The sequence below is a fragment of the Haliaeetus leucocephalus genome, unplaced genomic scaffold, assembly GCF_000737465.1.
Source record: "Haliaeetus leucocephalus isolate CR32 unplaced genomic scaffold, Haliaeetus_leucocephalus-4.0 Scaffold687, whole genome shotgun sequence".
Taxonomy (NCBI): Eukaryota; Metazoa; Chordata; class Aves; order Accipitriformes; family Accipitridae; genus Haliaeetus; species Haliaeetus leucocephalus.
In genome coordinates, this window is record NW_010973123.1 from 3,001 (window position 1) to 19,989 (window position 16,989).

Consider the following 16,989-nt stretch of genomic DNA (forward strand, 5'->3'; position numbering starts at 1 on the left):
GGTAAATAGCAATATTTCTTACAGTTGAAAATATATGGATTGTAAAAAAAAATCTTTTGGCAAAGTGAGGTAGTATTTCCTTCTGAAGTTTATTACTTGTTTCTTGCTTTTATTATTAAAACATTCATAACATTTCACTTTTGTGTATCAGTACTTAATTCAGGGATGGACTAAAGTAGCTTTCTTCTTCAAGCCTTGCAAGTTCTGACCTTTTTAGAAAAGTGCACAAGACTTCAGCTGATGTTCTCAGCAGACTGACTTTTGAGAGAGCCTACATAGGCAGCTTGGACTTGAGGGTGTATTCTGAGTGAACTTAGTGGATTTAGCTGAACTCCACCAAAAGCCTTTCCTACAGTGGTTACATAATAGGATAGCCTGCTGTAATTGCAGTATAGCTAGTCATTCGCAGTCCTGCATGTGGAACAAAATAAGCTCCCTCCAGAGGACAGGCTGGAGGCCCGGTGAACAAGGTGTTGAGCATGTCCCAGTAGTGTGTACTTCAGAAGATGAAGGCAGATGGTATATTGCACAAAATAATTTGAAACTTCTTGCTTTATGCCGAAACGCCTCTTGTCGAATGTTGGGAGAGAACCAGGGACGTTGTATTTTCCATTTTCCATTTTTAGAAAACCAACCAATCCCCAAACTTCTAAAGCATGGATCTAAGGGTCTGCATTGTGGGCTATTTCTTGAAAGCCATTACAGGTGTTTGACACTGCAGAGCTTACCTGCGTAGTGTTGGATGACTGTGTAGAGCAGAAAGAACAAAACCTGTTCCAATCTTATTCATGTTACCTCTTGAAAGGGACTCCTGGCATGATCTACTCTACAAACATGCTTCATCACACATAATGGTTACTTGGGAAGACAAATACCGTAACTCCAAACATCCCCCACTTCCTTCTTCTTTCCCCCAACTTTTATTGCTGAGCAAGATGTCATATGGTCTGGAATATCTCTCTGGTCAGCTGGGGTCAGCTGTCCTGGCCCCTGTCCCCTCACAGCTCCTTGTGCATCCCCAGCCTACTTGCTGGCAGGGCAGCGTGAGAAGCAGAGAAGGCCTTGATGCTGTGTAAGCACTGCTCAGCAATAACGAAAACATCACTGTGTTATCAACGCTGTTTTGGTCACAAATCCAAAACAGAGCACCAAATGAGCCATTATGAAGAAAATTAACTCTATCCCAGCCAAAACCAATATAACGGGTCCTCTTGAGCCTTCTTTCCTTAGGACTGACAGTGATGGAGCAGCCATAAAGGCAACCCAGTGATAATGGAAAAACACTGACAGAGAAGGGTATCTGCTTGGCTGGGAGGCAAGGACACCCTTGATATGCACAGCTCGGAGCCCGAGATAAGCACAGAACCAGGAAACCGTAATAACAGACTGACCTTCTAGGAAAGCAGAAGTCAGCAACAACTGTTCCAGGAGCTGGTGACCCACTTCTGTATCTACACCACTTCTGCCTGCTTAGGAAATGGTGTAGATACACAAATTTCTGCCAAAAGCTCTCCTTAGTGCTTCCCTTATGTCACTTTTCCTGAGGCTGTAGATGGGACTGAGCATCAGTATAATGACTGTGTAGGAAAGAGACACAAGTTTTTTGTTATTTGGTGAGAGTCTTGACTTGGGATGTCAATGAATTAAACAGGTTGTACAGTAACAGAGAGTAACAGCCACAAGATGAGCAGCACATGTGGAGAACACCCTTTGCCTGCTTTCAGCCATGGGTATCTGCACAATGGTGTAGGTGATGTAGATGTAGGAGATAGTGATTAGGATAAATGGCAGCAACATGATAAGCAGAGTGGCAATGAACACCAGAAGCTAGAATATGTAGGTATTTAAGCACAACAATTTCAGTACAGGTGAGATGTCACAGAAGAAATTGTTGACTTTGACTTACAGAAAGGCATGCTGAATAGCCAACCAGTGAGCCCAACTGCTACACGGAATCCAGAAAGCCAAGCTACTGCTGACATTTGCCTACATGTCTTTTTGGTCATGATGATAGCATAGTGTAATGGGTGGTAAATTGCTACATATCGGTCATAAGCCATGATTTGCTAACAGGAAACACTCAGATGTGATAAAGAGTATGATCAAGTTCAATTGCAAAGCACAGCCTGTGAAAGAAGAGGTCTTCCTTTCTGACAACAAATTTATCAGCATTTTTGGCACAATATCTTAGCTGTAGCAGATCTCAGTCAAAGACTAATTCTTAAGAAAATAGTACATCGGTGTATGAAGGGCAAGGTCAACAGTTGCAATGAGGACAATGAAAATGTTTCCCATCATAGTGACTGTGAAGACCAAGAGAGCTACCACAAAGAGTAAGAGCTGGAGTTGGGCAAGACGAGTGAAACCCAGCAGGATGAAGTGAGTTACTCTTGTGATGTTTCCCAAATTCAGATCTTCCTCATTCTCTATCTGAAGAAAAAATAAATCCAGCAGTTTATTCCACTGTGATGATGTTGCAGATGAGTATCTTCAGAAATTGACAATGGAATGATAAAATAAGATGGGCTGATTGTAGTTCAAGTAGCTTTATAAGCCACCTCAACAGACTTAGGGAAATACCAGTATTTTTCAATTTGAAGGTCTATATATTAATCTGCAACCTGACACATACACATATTCAGAAGCACACACCCAAATACCCTTCCATATTTAAACCACTCACATAAACAATCACTCAGAGATACAGGCATGCAGTTTTATGTACGCACATGCAGTTACACAGAAACACAGGTGTGTTTATGCATCTGGATGCAGAATCCCCACTCTCCCTTCCATCCCCCTGATGCTTACACCTAGAGGTGCATCAACACACTCATTTCGAGAGCTGCAGAAGCAAATACACAATCCCTTCATGTTCATATCTATAGGAACAACCAAAGCAATACTATTGCTCAGCATGGACAATAGCTTTCCCCTTAAGTAGTCCTAATGAAGGTATAGCTTAGTTGCACTCTATACAGGATGTAGGAAGAATATCTTTACATTGTCTTTTGCTTCCACTTTACTTTTAGCACAAAACAACACCCAATCTTTTGTTATGCTGAAGCTGCCAGTGTTGAATAATATTTTTCAGATAAAGTTCTGAACCACACCATGACATCAAAGGATATTTTGAGCTATGAGGTTGAGGAGGAAAGACAGAGAGATGGAGATCTCCACTCCTGGTATTTGCAAGACACCCTGATTTAAGCCACATGGTGAGGATATGCTAATCTTTACTGCATTTTTTTTTCCACCAACATTTTATTAGCATAAAAATAATGATACCTTTCTAAATTTCCACTGCCATTAAACTTGACTGGATTTTTTAAAATTTTTTTTATACTTATTTTTAAAGGAAGAAAGAAAAGGCTTCTCAGTTATTTGTAAATGGTTTCTAATATCTTTTTACCCTTTTTTTTCTTTCTCATAAGTTGTATGAGAGAAGGGGAAAAACTAAATTAGATTTTTTTTTCTTTTCATAAGACAGTTGAAAATGAAAGATGTTTTTATGTTTTAAAACAATGTTTTCATGAAGAAGGAAACTAGGAAAAGGCAAAAAATATGTAGAGAAATGTTGTAAATGCAGAAATGTAAAATGACATTTCACACTCCTATCTATTTTCCAAGAAAAACATAACACAGCTTTTCCTCATTCATTTTTGGTCTTGACAGAACTTACCATGTTAATTCATTTACCATTTCTTGGTGGATGAGTGTAGCCAGCATAGAACATCACCAGACTTTCAATGCGTCATACTCAAAGACTTTTATGAAATTGTATAAGAATTTCCCTGTTCATCTTTTATACATCCCTTGTTCTTGTGTTTCCACCTTCTCTGTAAACAAACCTGACTACACCTGAAAAGCTCTAGATTGTCCCATGTTTCATGTAATTTCTCTTAGGAAAAAACCTGTTATCTCCCTTCATCTAGCTGCTCTTAATCATTTGCATGATAACTCCCTTAGCACTTTTCCTAGAGGCATTTAAAATTGCGGTTGTGGGAGGATCTTAAGAGGATTGGGGGGTTTTTTTGACAATAAGAAAGTTGTATAAGGCCAAAGAATTATCCTAAGAGTAGAATATTAAGGAGAGAAAACACATCTAACTTCCTTTTTTTTGTCACTTATTTGCCATTCCAGAATGGTAAACATCTCATATAGGTCCTGTGTCTTATCCACCAAAGCTGTTCAAATGTCCCAGATGTCATAATGTGTCTAAACTGGCAATAGATATCTTTGTTAGGAAAATGAAACTTGCTGTACCTATCTAGATCCTATTTATAGGCAACAGAGTCACAATATAGGACTCAGTTTCTTGACTGACTGAACGGGCATACAAAGATATCCTATAGGCACTAATCAAAGTAGATGTCTCAGTGTGTGATTTACCTCCATAGAAAATGCCTCATGTTACCTATTTTCTGTATACGATGGATATCTATGCTGGTACATGTAGCTCTAAGAATTCTCCTTCAGGCTTCTTGAGGAGTGGTTCAGGTCATCATGGTTAGCATAAGCTGTTCTTGCAGGAACAGAAAAACTCCACACAAGACAGATAAAATGAGGATGAGCCTGTTCTCTAGGTCCAGACAGCTACATGGAACCTCGCTGAATGTGGTGATTACCTGACTAACGAGCCTTTCCTGTAAAGACATGCTACCATAGAACAAGCAGAGGGATTTGACCTCCCATGAGATCGAGCAGGAAACAGAAGGTAAGGAGAGGTGGAGAAGAGAAAAGGAAGAGCAGTAAATGGAAGGCTATAGGGAGGAATGTCAGGGGGAATCATGACTGCACATCATCATCCCCCCTTACTCTTTCTTAGTTTTGTAGTCTAGACAGGCAAAGGACATGGCCATGGCACAAGTTTGGGAATGTTACAGCTTCTTTCCCCCAGGAGCATTAGGGATGTTCTGAACCACTCAGCTAGGGAAGAGCAATGGTTCTATGCAGTCATGCTTTGTTTACACTCAACACTTTTACACTGCTAGCCAGGGACAACAGCCTGTCTTGGGGGAAGGTGACAGCAGCAAAGTCCAATGACCTCACTATCACGAAGAAAAATGGGCTTGTAAAAAACCACAGTACCCTCATCCCTCTTTTCAATGGTGCTAAGTGATGTCTTTGCAAGGATAATATCATCTTTGAAGGACAGTGGCAATGAGCAGAATTCCCAAATGACTGGAAAAAGAAAAAAATTGCACCCATTTTCCAGATGGGCAAGAAGGAGAATACAGGAAACTACCTCATTCATTCTCCATCAAGACTATGGAGAAAATCTTCCTGGAAGCCCTATCTGGGCACAGAAATGACAAGAAAGTGATTGGGAACAGCCAGCATGGATCACTCAAGTGAAAATCATGCCTGAGTAGCCCACTTTGCTGAGAAAACACTTTGGAATTTCTTAAATTAGCCATTTTGTTTTGAAATGAAAAAAAAAAAAAAAAAAAAAAAACACAAAAAAACCCACAAAAACCCCAAACCCCCAAACCCAACAAAACTAAACAAGAAGAAAACCTATGGTTTCTTTGTGATCCTCACATGGAAACAGGCCACACTTTCTAGTCCAGAATGGCTCAGACTCATCCGACCTGTACTGTTAAGGATTAGAGAGTAAACTGTTCTCTTCTCCATGTGAGTGTTTCCTTAAGTGGCAGCTATTTAGCCCTCTGCAAATGGAAAACCAAGTTAAAAATAGCATCTAGACAGCTAACGTGAATAAGCAGCTAAGCACCACACAGCTGCTCATTCGCTTCCCTGGCTCAGAAGAATGGAGGAGAGAATTGGAAGGTAAAAGTGAGAAAACTCATGGGTTGAGATAAAGACAGTTTAATAGGTAAAGCAAAAGCTTCCCATGCAAGTAAAGCAAAATAAAGAATTCATTCACTACTGCCCATTGGCAGGCAGGTGTTTAGTCATTTCCAGGAAAGCAGGGCTTCATCACACATAATGGTTACTTGGGAAGACAAACACCGTAACTCCAAACATCCCCCACTTCCTTCTTCTTTCCCCCAACTTTTATTGCTGAGCAAGATGTCATATGGTCTGGAATATCTCTCTGGTCAGCTGGGGTCAGCTGTCCTGGCCCTGTCCCCTCACAGCTCCTTGTGCATCCCCAGCCTACTTGCTGGCAGGGCAGCGTGAGAAGCAGAGAAGGCCTTGATGCTGTGTAAGCACTGCTCAGCAATAACGAAAACATCACTGTGTTATCAACGCTGTTTTGGTCACAAATCCAAAACAGAGCACCAAATGAGCCATTATGAAGAAAATTAACTCTATCCCAGCCAAAACCAATATAACAGTGCAGACGAACAGAGGAGCAGTGCCCTCAAACAAAACAATTGGCAGTTCAGGCAAGTTCGGAGAACTCCTTTGCTTTGAGAGAGATTTTATTGAATCTGCATAAGAGACAAAGTGAGATCCATCATGTTAACAGTGCGTATGATCACAGTGAATAATCTGCTACAAGAGGATTGTTTTTCTGGTTGTACATAGGAAGATAACGGCATGTAAAGGCAAGGAATCACCCCAGGAAATTCTGTATATGGTCATTTCAGTAACTTTCTAGACTCCATTGACTCTTTACCTTGGGGAGGAACTTATGTACTTTGAGTGCCCGGTGCCTTTTAGATGACCTATAATGTATCCTTTGGCTTCCAGCTGCTGCTCCAGAAGGATGTGGTTCTTCTGTAAGTCCTATGTATGACAAGTCAGATTGAACAGGACCTCTGATTTTCTCTGATTCACTCCCACTTGCAGCATGGCCAACTTAGATCAGATTGCTTAAGGCCTAGTCCAAGCAAGCTTTGATTATCTCCAGTCATGGAGATTCCATCATCATATCTGCTAGCTTTGGACCGCTAAACTGATCTATGTGATAGAATGAAGTACAGACTGGAGAAAAAAATGAGTTTGTAGGTTAAGGGATGCACGTCAGGACCCATATATTGGTGTCTATGTGTAGGATAGGTGTTGAAGGAGCTGTTATTGTCATTGGTGTTCTTATGCTGGATTCACTGGACTAAACATAGGGTTCTAATGACATTTCTGGGTCTGTGGCATGATCGATATGACAAACAAAAAAGAAAAAAAAAGAAAAACAATCAAGATAATAATAGCAATAGCAATGAGAAGTAATATAATTGCTGGTCTGAGTGCTCAGCAATGCAGGGTGAAACAGAAAAGATAATAAAAGAGGCAAGTTTAAGGATGTGGAATCCATGCCAGGAGTCATTTCAGCTTACAGTGATAACTGATTGGAAGCGTTCTTGAAGCAGTAACTTGCATTACTGCATCTTATCCTGGTTTTAACGAAATACTTGGTTCTACTTTCTTCATACTCCTCTGTTAGGTACTTGTAGAAAGCAATAAGGTCCTCTTGAGCCTTCTTTCCTTAGGACTGACAGTGATGGAGCAGCCATAAAGGCAACCCAGTGATAATGGAAAAACACTGACAGAGAAGGGTATCTGCTTGGCTGGGAGGCAAGGACACCCTTGATATGCACAGCTCGGAGCCCGAGATAAGCACAGAACCAGGAAACCGTAATAACAGACTGACCTTCTAGGAAAGCAGAAGTCAGCAACAACTGTTCCAGGAGCTGGTGTCCCATTTACGTATCTACACCAAAGATATAAAAGTAACTCACTATCTACCTAATGTGAGCTTCTCTGCATGAGATCTTCCAGACATACCAGACCCTCATCTTGGATGCCTGGCTGACTCTGGACTCTGTGTCACAGGTCATTTTTGAAGTGAGAGTTTTCTGTTGTTGATTGGCTCTACTCCTGGGAGTTGTTTGGTGAGTGCCATACCAGTAACACCTTAAACAATATGTATATATATATAGGTGTGCATATAGGTAAATGATCATAAGTTTATACTTGCTTTACTAGCAGTAATTTCGTAGTAACTTACAATATATACTTGCTTTACTAGTAGTAATTTGTAATAAAGTAATTAATGGAAACAAAGCTTCCATGTCCTTGTGTATTACAGAATCCTGTGAAATGATGTTCGCAAACTTTACACCCCCACAGGTCAGGTAACCCTCACAGGTTGTGACCGTGACATTAACTGATTTCAGAAGTGGGATTCTGTAAATACACAGGTCATAGAGAAGGCTGTAGAAGAACAGCTAAAATGCAAGAGAATAGGGGATGGAAAACACCGTGGTAGGACAGGAAATGGATCATTGAAAATTGTCTTGACTGGGGGATGCTGTGAACAGAATTTCAGAAGTGGCAGGAAACTTCCAAACATAAAGCAAAGGAAGGCAAGGGAACCCTCACTGGTCTTCTCCCAGAGACATTAATGGACACAGGTATTTTTCTAAAAGGTGCTGAGCAGTGAGTTCAAGATGCTGAAAAGTGAGCTAAGGATGCAGAGGCATGAGCTTTGAATCTCTTAGTCATAGAAAGAGCCCACAACTTCAATGGTTAGAAACTAATCTTACACCTCTGGCTTTGCAAAAGCTATAGAGAGAGTATACCCGCGCAGTCTCAGGGAGTGAGATTATTCAAAAGATCTGTGTACTGGGAGCTGATGAAGAGGAGGATGATTCTGATATTGATTATGACAATGGGCTTTTTGCCCCCACCTCAGCCACACAGTTACCTGAGTCTGATTCATATGAGGTAACAGGTGCCACCCCAGTGGCCCTCTTGTACCCTATTATTAAAACTGACACAATACAACCTCCAGACCCTGCCAGAGCCACAGGAGGAACCCTCCCAACCCCACCTCAGGCTACTATGACCACTGTGTCATACAGTGCAGAAGAAGCTAAGGCACACATCCTCACAGTGTGGGAAGAAGCTGATTGAGGATTGGGTAGGATGGGTGGCAGGGGCCTTCTGTAGCCATCATTCTTGATCAGAATGAAGCCAGTGAAATATTCTTGGGAGGATGGATATTTCTTCAAAACCCCGGGGCAGGGGCCGGACAGAACACCTTTTCTCTATTATCTTCAATAACACATGATCTTAGGCAACTGCAGGGACCACAAGGTTATAACCCTCCCCCTCCTTAGAATACTCCTGACAGACTAGGTAAGTGGATACTGATGCTGGCTGCCCAGGATGTCCTTAATGAGCGAGGTGCTATACCCCAGAATATGATGTCCATGATAGCAACAGCAGGAGGGAACTCAAAACTATTGTAAAATGCTGCACCTGGGGGACCAAAAAAGCCTGGCCTTAATGTTACACAGTGAAACACATGACTGGAACACCATGATGGCTCAAAGGCTGCAGAATTGGACAGCCTTTATGGGAACCCCTGAGAAGGTGGTATGTCAAAAGGAAGTGCAAGTAAGGATAGTCCAAATGTCAAAGAGAGGTCAGAATAGTAAGAATGGGGACAAAATATTCTAAGACCCCTATTAAAAGGAATCAATCACACCCAAAAAGACACCCTGACAGTCAGGAGTGAGATCCAGAACCGAGACTTTTATGGGCCTCCCTCCAAGGAATAGGGTTTATGACAGGCTAGTTAGACAGATTCCCTATACCCACTTTACGGAAACTATAGGGTAATTGTGGGAGGGACTGTACCTGCAGCCTGAATGTGGGAAGGTGCTAGAGGAAATTGCTGCATCTGCTGCTCCATCGCCACCTTTGGGAAAGTAACGGAGGAACTCCCAACTCCCAGCCCAGGGAGTTTTGATGACCTGTCTGAAGTGACTGAATTTTTTTGAATTAATATTAGTAAACATCCATGTATAGCTTTAGTGGTAAATGATAAATATTCTGTCCCTTTTCTCATGGACACAGGAGCCTCAATACCCATCATTAAAGCTAGAGACACCCCTGAATTGATCCAGATAACTCTAGAAAGTATTTATACAGCATGGATTGCTGGGAAAGACAAAAGCTCCCAGTAGCTATGATAAAGTTGACCCTGCCAAATGTAAGACTGCGTGATGGTAGGGACCTTAAATACGTTAGGTATGGATATATTACAATTCCAGACCATTTGTACTGCATTAGGCATTGAGTGCCAAACTCTTGGATTCAAAACTTCGCAGTCTCTATAGGAAAAATACCAAATGAAGGGTCTACCGCCTGTTACAGGCCACACCTAAATTACCCCAAAGTTCCTTGATTCATGTATGACAATATTGTATTAGCCCTAAAGACACATTAGGCGTAATTACTTTTATTCAGGGTTTAGAATGATGGGGCATTATTCAGAATCATTCCCCATATAGTTCTCCTGTGTGGCCTGTTCGTAAAATTAATGGCACCTGGTCTTTGATGGTAAATTGAATAAAAATAGTGGACCCCTACACGCTGCCATCTCATTTATCACATATCTTGTTTTCACTACAGAGCAAACAGCCCATCCTTGGATGGCTACTGTGGATGTAAAAGATATGATTTTCATGGTCCCCTTAAAACCTGAGGGGCAAGAGCAATTTGCTTGGGGTGGAATTCAGTACACTTTTACCCAATTACCTCAAAGATTCAGACATAGCCCTGCATTATCAAATCAGGATTTAGCTCAGGAATTAGAACAAATCCCACTGGAACCAGGGGTGATAGTATACTAATATACAGACGACATTTTTATTCAAGGGGATTCTTCTGATTAGGTGCAAAGAATGCATTATTGCATCATTGTCCATCTGGAAGGTAAGGGGATTACCATCCCTGAAGGGTAAATGACAGGCACCTAGCCAAACGGCTCTATCTTTAGGCATAACTTGCCATCATGAGCCTTTCTCTATCATCTTTCTAAGTTTCTGCAATTAGATAATAAAATAAAATGTCACAGCAAGAACATATTGGGATTTCTAAGCCTTTGGAAAAGCCGTTGGTGTTCCTGAGACATGTTCCTCAGTTTCACTTGTAAAGTACATCTGTAGAAAGCAATATATTGCAGATTTTGAGAGGAAGAAGAGGCAAGAAACCCCATCTGATTGAGCATTAGAAGAACGAATGTTTTAGTCTAGAAGGTTGTGGCCACAAAAAAGAAGAGGAGACAATATCATACCAGCACCAATCTTTTTATACATGGAGAGATAAATAAAATGGTCATCAATTCCTTTATATGTTCTCTGATGGAATGATACAATAAAATTGAGTTCTCAATGCAAGAGACAGAAAGGAAATCCTTCCAGTTGGAGGAATTCTGCAGTGTAGTGATGAAGGGAGGAAAAAAGGGGTTGTCAAAGGATGATGAGGAATCTACTTCAAAAAGGTTTAAATGAGTAGCCAAATAACTGCCTTGCAGGGATCATCATACTTGACCCTTCACGAAGGCAGGAGGTGGGACTAAAAAATGGATGGACCACATAAGATTCTGTGGATCACTGAAGTGTAAATTTGCAGCACCTCCAAGCTGTTAGCAAATTTTAAAAGCATAAGGCTGAGTCTAGGATAAAAATCATAAAAAGTACTTACTCTGGCATTTGCCTTCTCTCAGCTTCAGCATTCAGAAATTATTTCACTGTATTTGAGATTGTTACAGTCATAGAAATGTTGGCTGGAAAGAAGTCCAGTGATGTTAACCTGGTACCTAAAACAATGAGATGAACTTTGCCTGCAGGGGTTCTTTTACAGGCAGTGGAGAGGAACAGATAGATCCAGAGTGAGTTGCACCTCCTCCTGCAGTTAGTGTATATATATATATATAAAAAATCTGTGCTGTCTAGAGAAAAAACTTTATAGTGACTATTTTAAACATTAGGCAAATAAATTTAGTGTCCACCTGTGTTGTGTTAAAGGGTAAAGAAGTTTGGCAGAAAATAAACCTCCTTGCATTCCAGCTTATCCTCAGATGTCAGAGGGGCTGGGGGACACTAGGTTTAAATTCTGAGTGATGTCCAATTCAATGCTATAAGTCCAGTTGCGTTCAACATGTTGAACTATCATGATGCGGGATGCACTAATAGCATACTGCACTCCCAGCTTAGCTATGTTCAGCGCACTAGAATTACCAGACTTAGGGAGTTTGGTTGTGTTAACAAACTATCATGTCTAGATTAATGAGCAGCGCAGTTTATTAAAGCAACAGTACAGGTTCTTTTGGATTGCCGGTGATAAATACACTGTCTGCAAAGCACATGCAAATAATAATACAGTTGAATAAAAGCACATTAAATTTTGCAAAAAACTTTACAGAGATTTCTCAGTTTCCTGGGGAAGCACTGGGTATAACCAAGGGTTTGAATCTCACCCAAAAGCTGTCTCTATAGGGGGAAGAGAAGTTCAGCCTGTTGACTGATCCCAGAAGTCAGCTATGTCCTCCCAACTTGTCTATGATGGTGTCTTCCCTAACATTCCACTTTTCTTGAGCCCTTTTATATTTTCTTATTTTTTAGGTGGCACTTGAGTGACTCTACTCATACACACCTTTACTTTGATTGCTATAAAGTTCTCTTGCTTTGCTTTTAAAGGTATATGCTAGACAATTTTCAGAGTACATGCTCAGTGAGTGGTGGTCACACCTTGGAGGTCGGTAGTTTGGGGGATGGAGGCATGTTTTGTTATTATAATGAGATTATAATGAGCAAAGTTCACCCAGAGAACATGATTTAGCATGTCACTACTCCAGAACTGGGCACTTATGATATAAATCAGAAGTAAAACAATAGCATTGACAGAACCCCCATTATTTCACCTCCTTGCTTCAGTGGATTCAATGCAGGGACCTTCCATTCTTGTTCCAGCAGTTCCAGTTCCCTATCCCTGCAGTGATATCACAGAGCCTGGCCGCGGTGTCTCCACTCCACCCTCTGTGTCGTTTCTCTTAGAGTTAGCATACCAGACTCCTCTGGTGTTGCTAACATCTAAGGTTGCAGGTTATGTTGCTTAGGGAATTATGGAACAGATTTTGTGTATATGCACTGCATCCCACCCTGGAGGTTTACCTTCCCTTAAGAGGGGGACATATCAATAAGTCGCCTCCAGCAATCATTCCGCAGCCTGCCATAGCTTATCAGCCTCCCTTCTCTCTCCACAATTTCTCTCATTTAACATCCTTCACTGAATGAGTATTTTTCTTTCCTTTGTGACTACATATACCTTTTTTTCATAATTTTGTGCATGAAATAGCTGAAAACAGACAAAAAATATTATCTATTAAATGTGTGCTGCTCAGAGGGATGCATGAAAGATTAACACATAAGAAAAAAACCAGAAGCTTATGGAAGAGAGGAAAAAGCTCATGCCTTCCTAAGAACCACAAAAATCAACCCCTGCTGATCTTAGGAAGGCATGACTTTCTTTATTTGAATGTGGTTTTGTTTGGCTTGTGGGTAATGAACCCACAAGTGGCAGTGAGCAGATGAGTGCATATGAAAAAAATCTGCATTTAACACACCTCCCTGGCAATGCAAACAAAAGCAGTTGTTTCTCACTTATTTTATTGATGTTTGCAAAAATGCTGAGGTTCTTCTGGCTGAATGTTAAGGGTGCATGTCAAGTGTACGGCGTCCTTCTGAGAACTCTAAGGTATCTGAGCCATTCATGTGTGGCTGACACATGCCATAGATGAAATGCACTCCCTCTGGCATTGCAGCTGGAAGCCTGTTGTTCCAAGAGCACTGCAGTGGCAGAATGGTTACTCTCAGGTGAAAATGGAATTAGGTCCAATTAATTACACTAAAATGCCTAAATCTCTCTGTTGACTAGGAGGGGAGCCTTTCCAGCTCTTGTGCAGATATCTGCTTGGAGGACACATGAAGTGAGGAAGGAGTCCTGGCTCAACAAGCCATGGCAGGATAATGTTGTGAGGGCATTTGGGTTAGCCCCATTCTCCTCTGGCAATTCACAGTTCTCTGCATTGCAGTCACTTGCTTTGCAGCTAATAATAAAAATGGGCACCCACCAGAGGGCTGCTGTCACTTATGAATAAAATGGTAGTAACTCAACTCAATGTCATGATGTTGCTCTTCATTAACAAAAGTAAAAATGAGACTGGGCGGGAGCTTTATATTAATTGATATGTGGTGACTTCTCTGGTTTTTTGTTGTGTTTTCCAGATGAGTTTCCGTATGTTTTCTGCAATAAGTTTATAATTGTTCTCTCTTAACTACTCAATTTAAGAGCAACAGTACCTCAGTGTATCATCATTTATGTTTTGGTGTAAGCCATATTCTTGTTCTTCTCTACTGGTCCTTGAGTAGTCTCAGTGAGGTATCTTTCTTGATTGTAAGGCCCACCTAGTACCTCTGTGCAACACGGTTCTCCAATACAATTACACCAGCTTGCTTGAGAGTGGTAGGTTAATAGGTATTCAATGGAGGGAGATAAGCACCTTATCACTTGGTGAGGGAATTGCGGTGATCTTCTTAAGAAAGTTTCTTCCTCTTCCAGGTAGACCTAGAGAAATCCTGGGGTCATTCAGCCCCCACACGGAAGTCTCACTGAATTACTGAAAGGCAGGCAGGTTGAACATGATGTTCCCTGGTTATAATCCTCGTTGGCCAGAGATTTTGCTTCAGGCACTGTCCATTCCATGGCCTGGCAGAAGCAGGGCTTCTCTTCCTGACCAGATCCCAACTGGTACAAACTGACATAAAGTCGAAGGTCCACCTTAGAGTGGTGCAAATGGTTTGTGTTATTCAGTAGAATCTGATTTTGTGAAATAGACAAGTGGACACATCACCTTTTTTTACAACTGACATCTGAGGCCTTGTTCAGTAATACTGTTTTGGAAATGTTCAGGGTGATTTTTGAGGAAAATTTTTTCTTGTGAGATGCAACATACTTTGTTGAAGAAACTCATGTAGCCAGGACTCCCCCCGCCCCGAAGTTTGAAGTACTCACCAGCCCTTCTGTTGAATTATTACTGCTCCAGTGTGGAAGAATTAGGAGCAATAAATTACTTAAAAGGTAGGCTATACATCTCTGTTCACCAGCTCTCTATTAATAGTGTGCTATGCATATACACATTAATGAGGAAAATCTGTTTAATACATGATATCATGGAAAAAGCAATGCTATATAACTGTTCAATTTCTTTCCTTCCAGTTCAACAGGGACAGTCCCAAGGGAATCTCATTAGCTAATTCAGCCAACATTGAAATCCATACAATCAATTAAGGGCATCAAGGGCACTCTGTTGAGGTGGCATAAATATTATTTCCCACATCCTAGAACGTGGACAAAAGCCAGGAGAGGTAATACCACGTATTTGTGTTCTTAGCTAGCTCTAGGATAGTCTCTCACCTCCTACTGGAAAATTATCTGTGTTGTCCATGTGACCTATCTCTCACCATTGTAGATTCTGGAAATAGTGAAAAACTTTGAAAACCAACATGAATCTGACTGAGAAAGAGGGTGATTTTCATCACAACGTTTAAAGTTTGTATCACAATATTTAAAACTTGGCAAAGATTGAAGGAATAGTAAAGATGAAGTAGACTTCCTCTTAGGGACAAGTTTTAGTACACACCAAGAAGGCACAAATTCACATAACCATTGACTCTGTTATCTAATTGTCCTTCCTATATCTCCATTTTGGTTACTTTTTCATTAAGTGCCTGACCCCAAGAAAATTATTTTGTTCACATAGATTCATTGTGATATTTATGTTCCTTACATAATCAAAGGAGAGATACAAGCATGTTTTTATTTAAGATCTTGCAAAGGAAAACTCACTTTATCTGAATTATGCATCTGTTGTTTTCCACTTATTATAGTTATTGACTATGCTGAGCACTGTGCTGGCCACTCAGGATTCGGTCTGCATAGGCTTTTTCTGAGACTGTGGGCATAAACCAGGAGACACCTGCATAAGTGTCTGGTGCTTTAGACTGTACAACTGGGAAGCAGTTAACCTGTGTCCTAAGCTCATCTCTAATGGTGGGAGGAGAAATTAGGTGGATGTTGTTTTACACTGCTGCCATCCCAGCAGTTGTCTGTGGTCAATAGATTATGATATATACTGGTTGGCACAGGAGGTTTGTTGTTAAGAAGGGCCCATACTTGCAGTTCAGAAAATGAGTCATGATACGAAGAAGAAAATGAATATTGAAACATGACCACACTGGGACTAAACCTCTATGGATAGCAGTAGTGGCCTTTTAAATTCTGTTGGAGACATTATGGACTGGGCAGGCACATAATTAATATTGCACTTAGCATTCAGCACTTCCAGGGAGCTAGAATATTGCCGTTTGTTTTATATACACAAGCACACACCCATAAGACTACTCTTTATCTGATTCTTGAGGTTAGGTTGTTAACAGCTGGGTGTTAGGCCAAAAGGATATTCAACCTGTATCAGGAAGCTTCCATTCTCCCCTTGCGAAGCAGGATGCTGGAAACCTGAAACAGCTTTTTCATATATGTTATCAAATCAGACTGAGTCAAGTAAGCAGTAACAGCCAATGGTAGTGTAACTGTTTAAGCTAATGATGGTCATTTGGTTACCTTTGGATATACACAATATTTATTAATTCTTTTGGCATCAAATGTCTCATATTCATATGCTAGCATTCTGTGGAAATTGTGCAATATTGGCAATATTGACATGGTGGAGCAGCCAAAGCCCTCAGGCTGTGAATCATTAATCCTAGGTGATGACTAATGTGAAGCAATATATTTACTACTCAGACCTTTTAAACACTTGCTTGTTGTTTTTTTTGGCTGACCCTGGAAGAGTGTAGTAGGAAAATAAATTCATCTCCTTTGCAGTTTGAACGATACTCTGAGCTAAGAAATTGCTGTGCATTGCCTTTTCACTAGGTCTCCAGGAAGCACAGGCAGACGTCTCAATGGCTACCGAGGTATGCTCTTTCTACCCTGGGTTTCCCCTCTATTTCCTAATCCCTCTTCTGACTGCTTCATTGTCCACATTCTATGACACTTGTGTCATGATCGTTTTTTAAAATGGATGTTCTATGCACTTCATACTAATATTTCTCTACAAAGTATTTGTAAGGACTAATTTCCATTTTTTGAGACTTCCTCTCTAGATGATAGCTAAAGAGGATCCTCCAGGACATGAATCAGAACACGGGTAGGATTCATCTTACC

The 16,989-nt window shown here is 40.9% G+C and overlaps 1 protein-coding gene across 1 annotated transcript; it reads right to left on the reverse strand.

The window, feature by feature from the left end:
* Positions 1-1,658: 1,658 nt before the first annotated feature.
* LOC104839606 (olfactory receptor 1019-like) lies at positions 1,659-14,734 on the reverse strand (the record flags this gene model as incomplete). Its single annotated transcript, XM_010579988.1, is given in 5 exon segments — positions 1,659-1,771; positions 1,829-1,898; positions 1,901-1,917; positions 2,216-2,430; positions 14,717-14,734. Coding segments are annotated over 5 exon segments (433 nt in total), but the record flags the coding sequence as incomplete, so codon positions are not given.
* Positions 14,735-16,989: the final 2,255 nt, after the last annotated feature.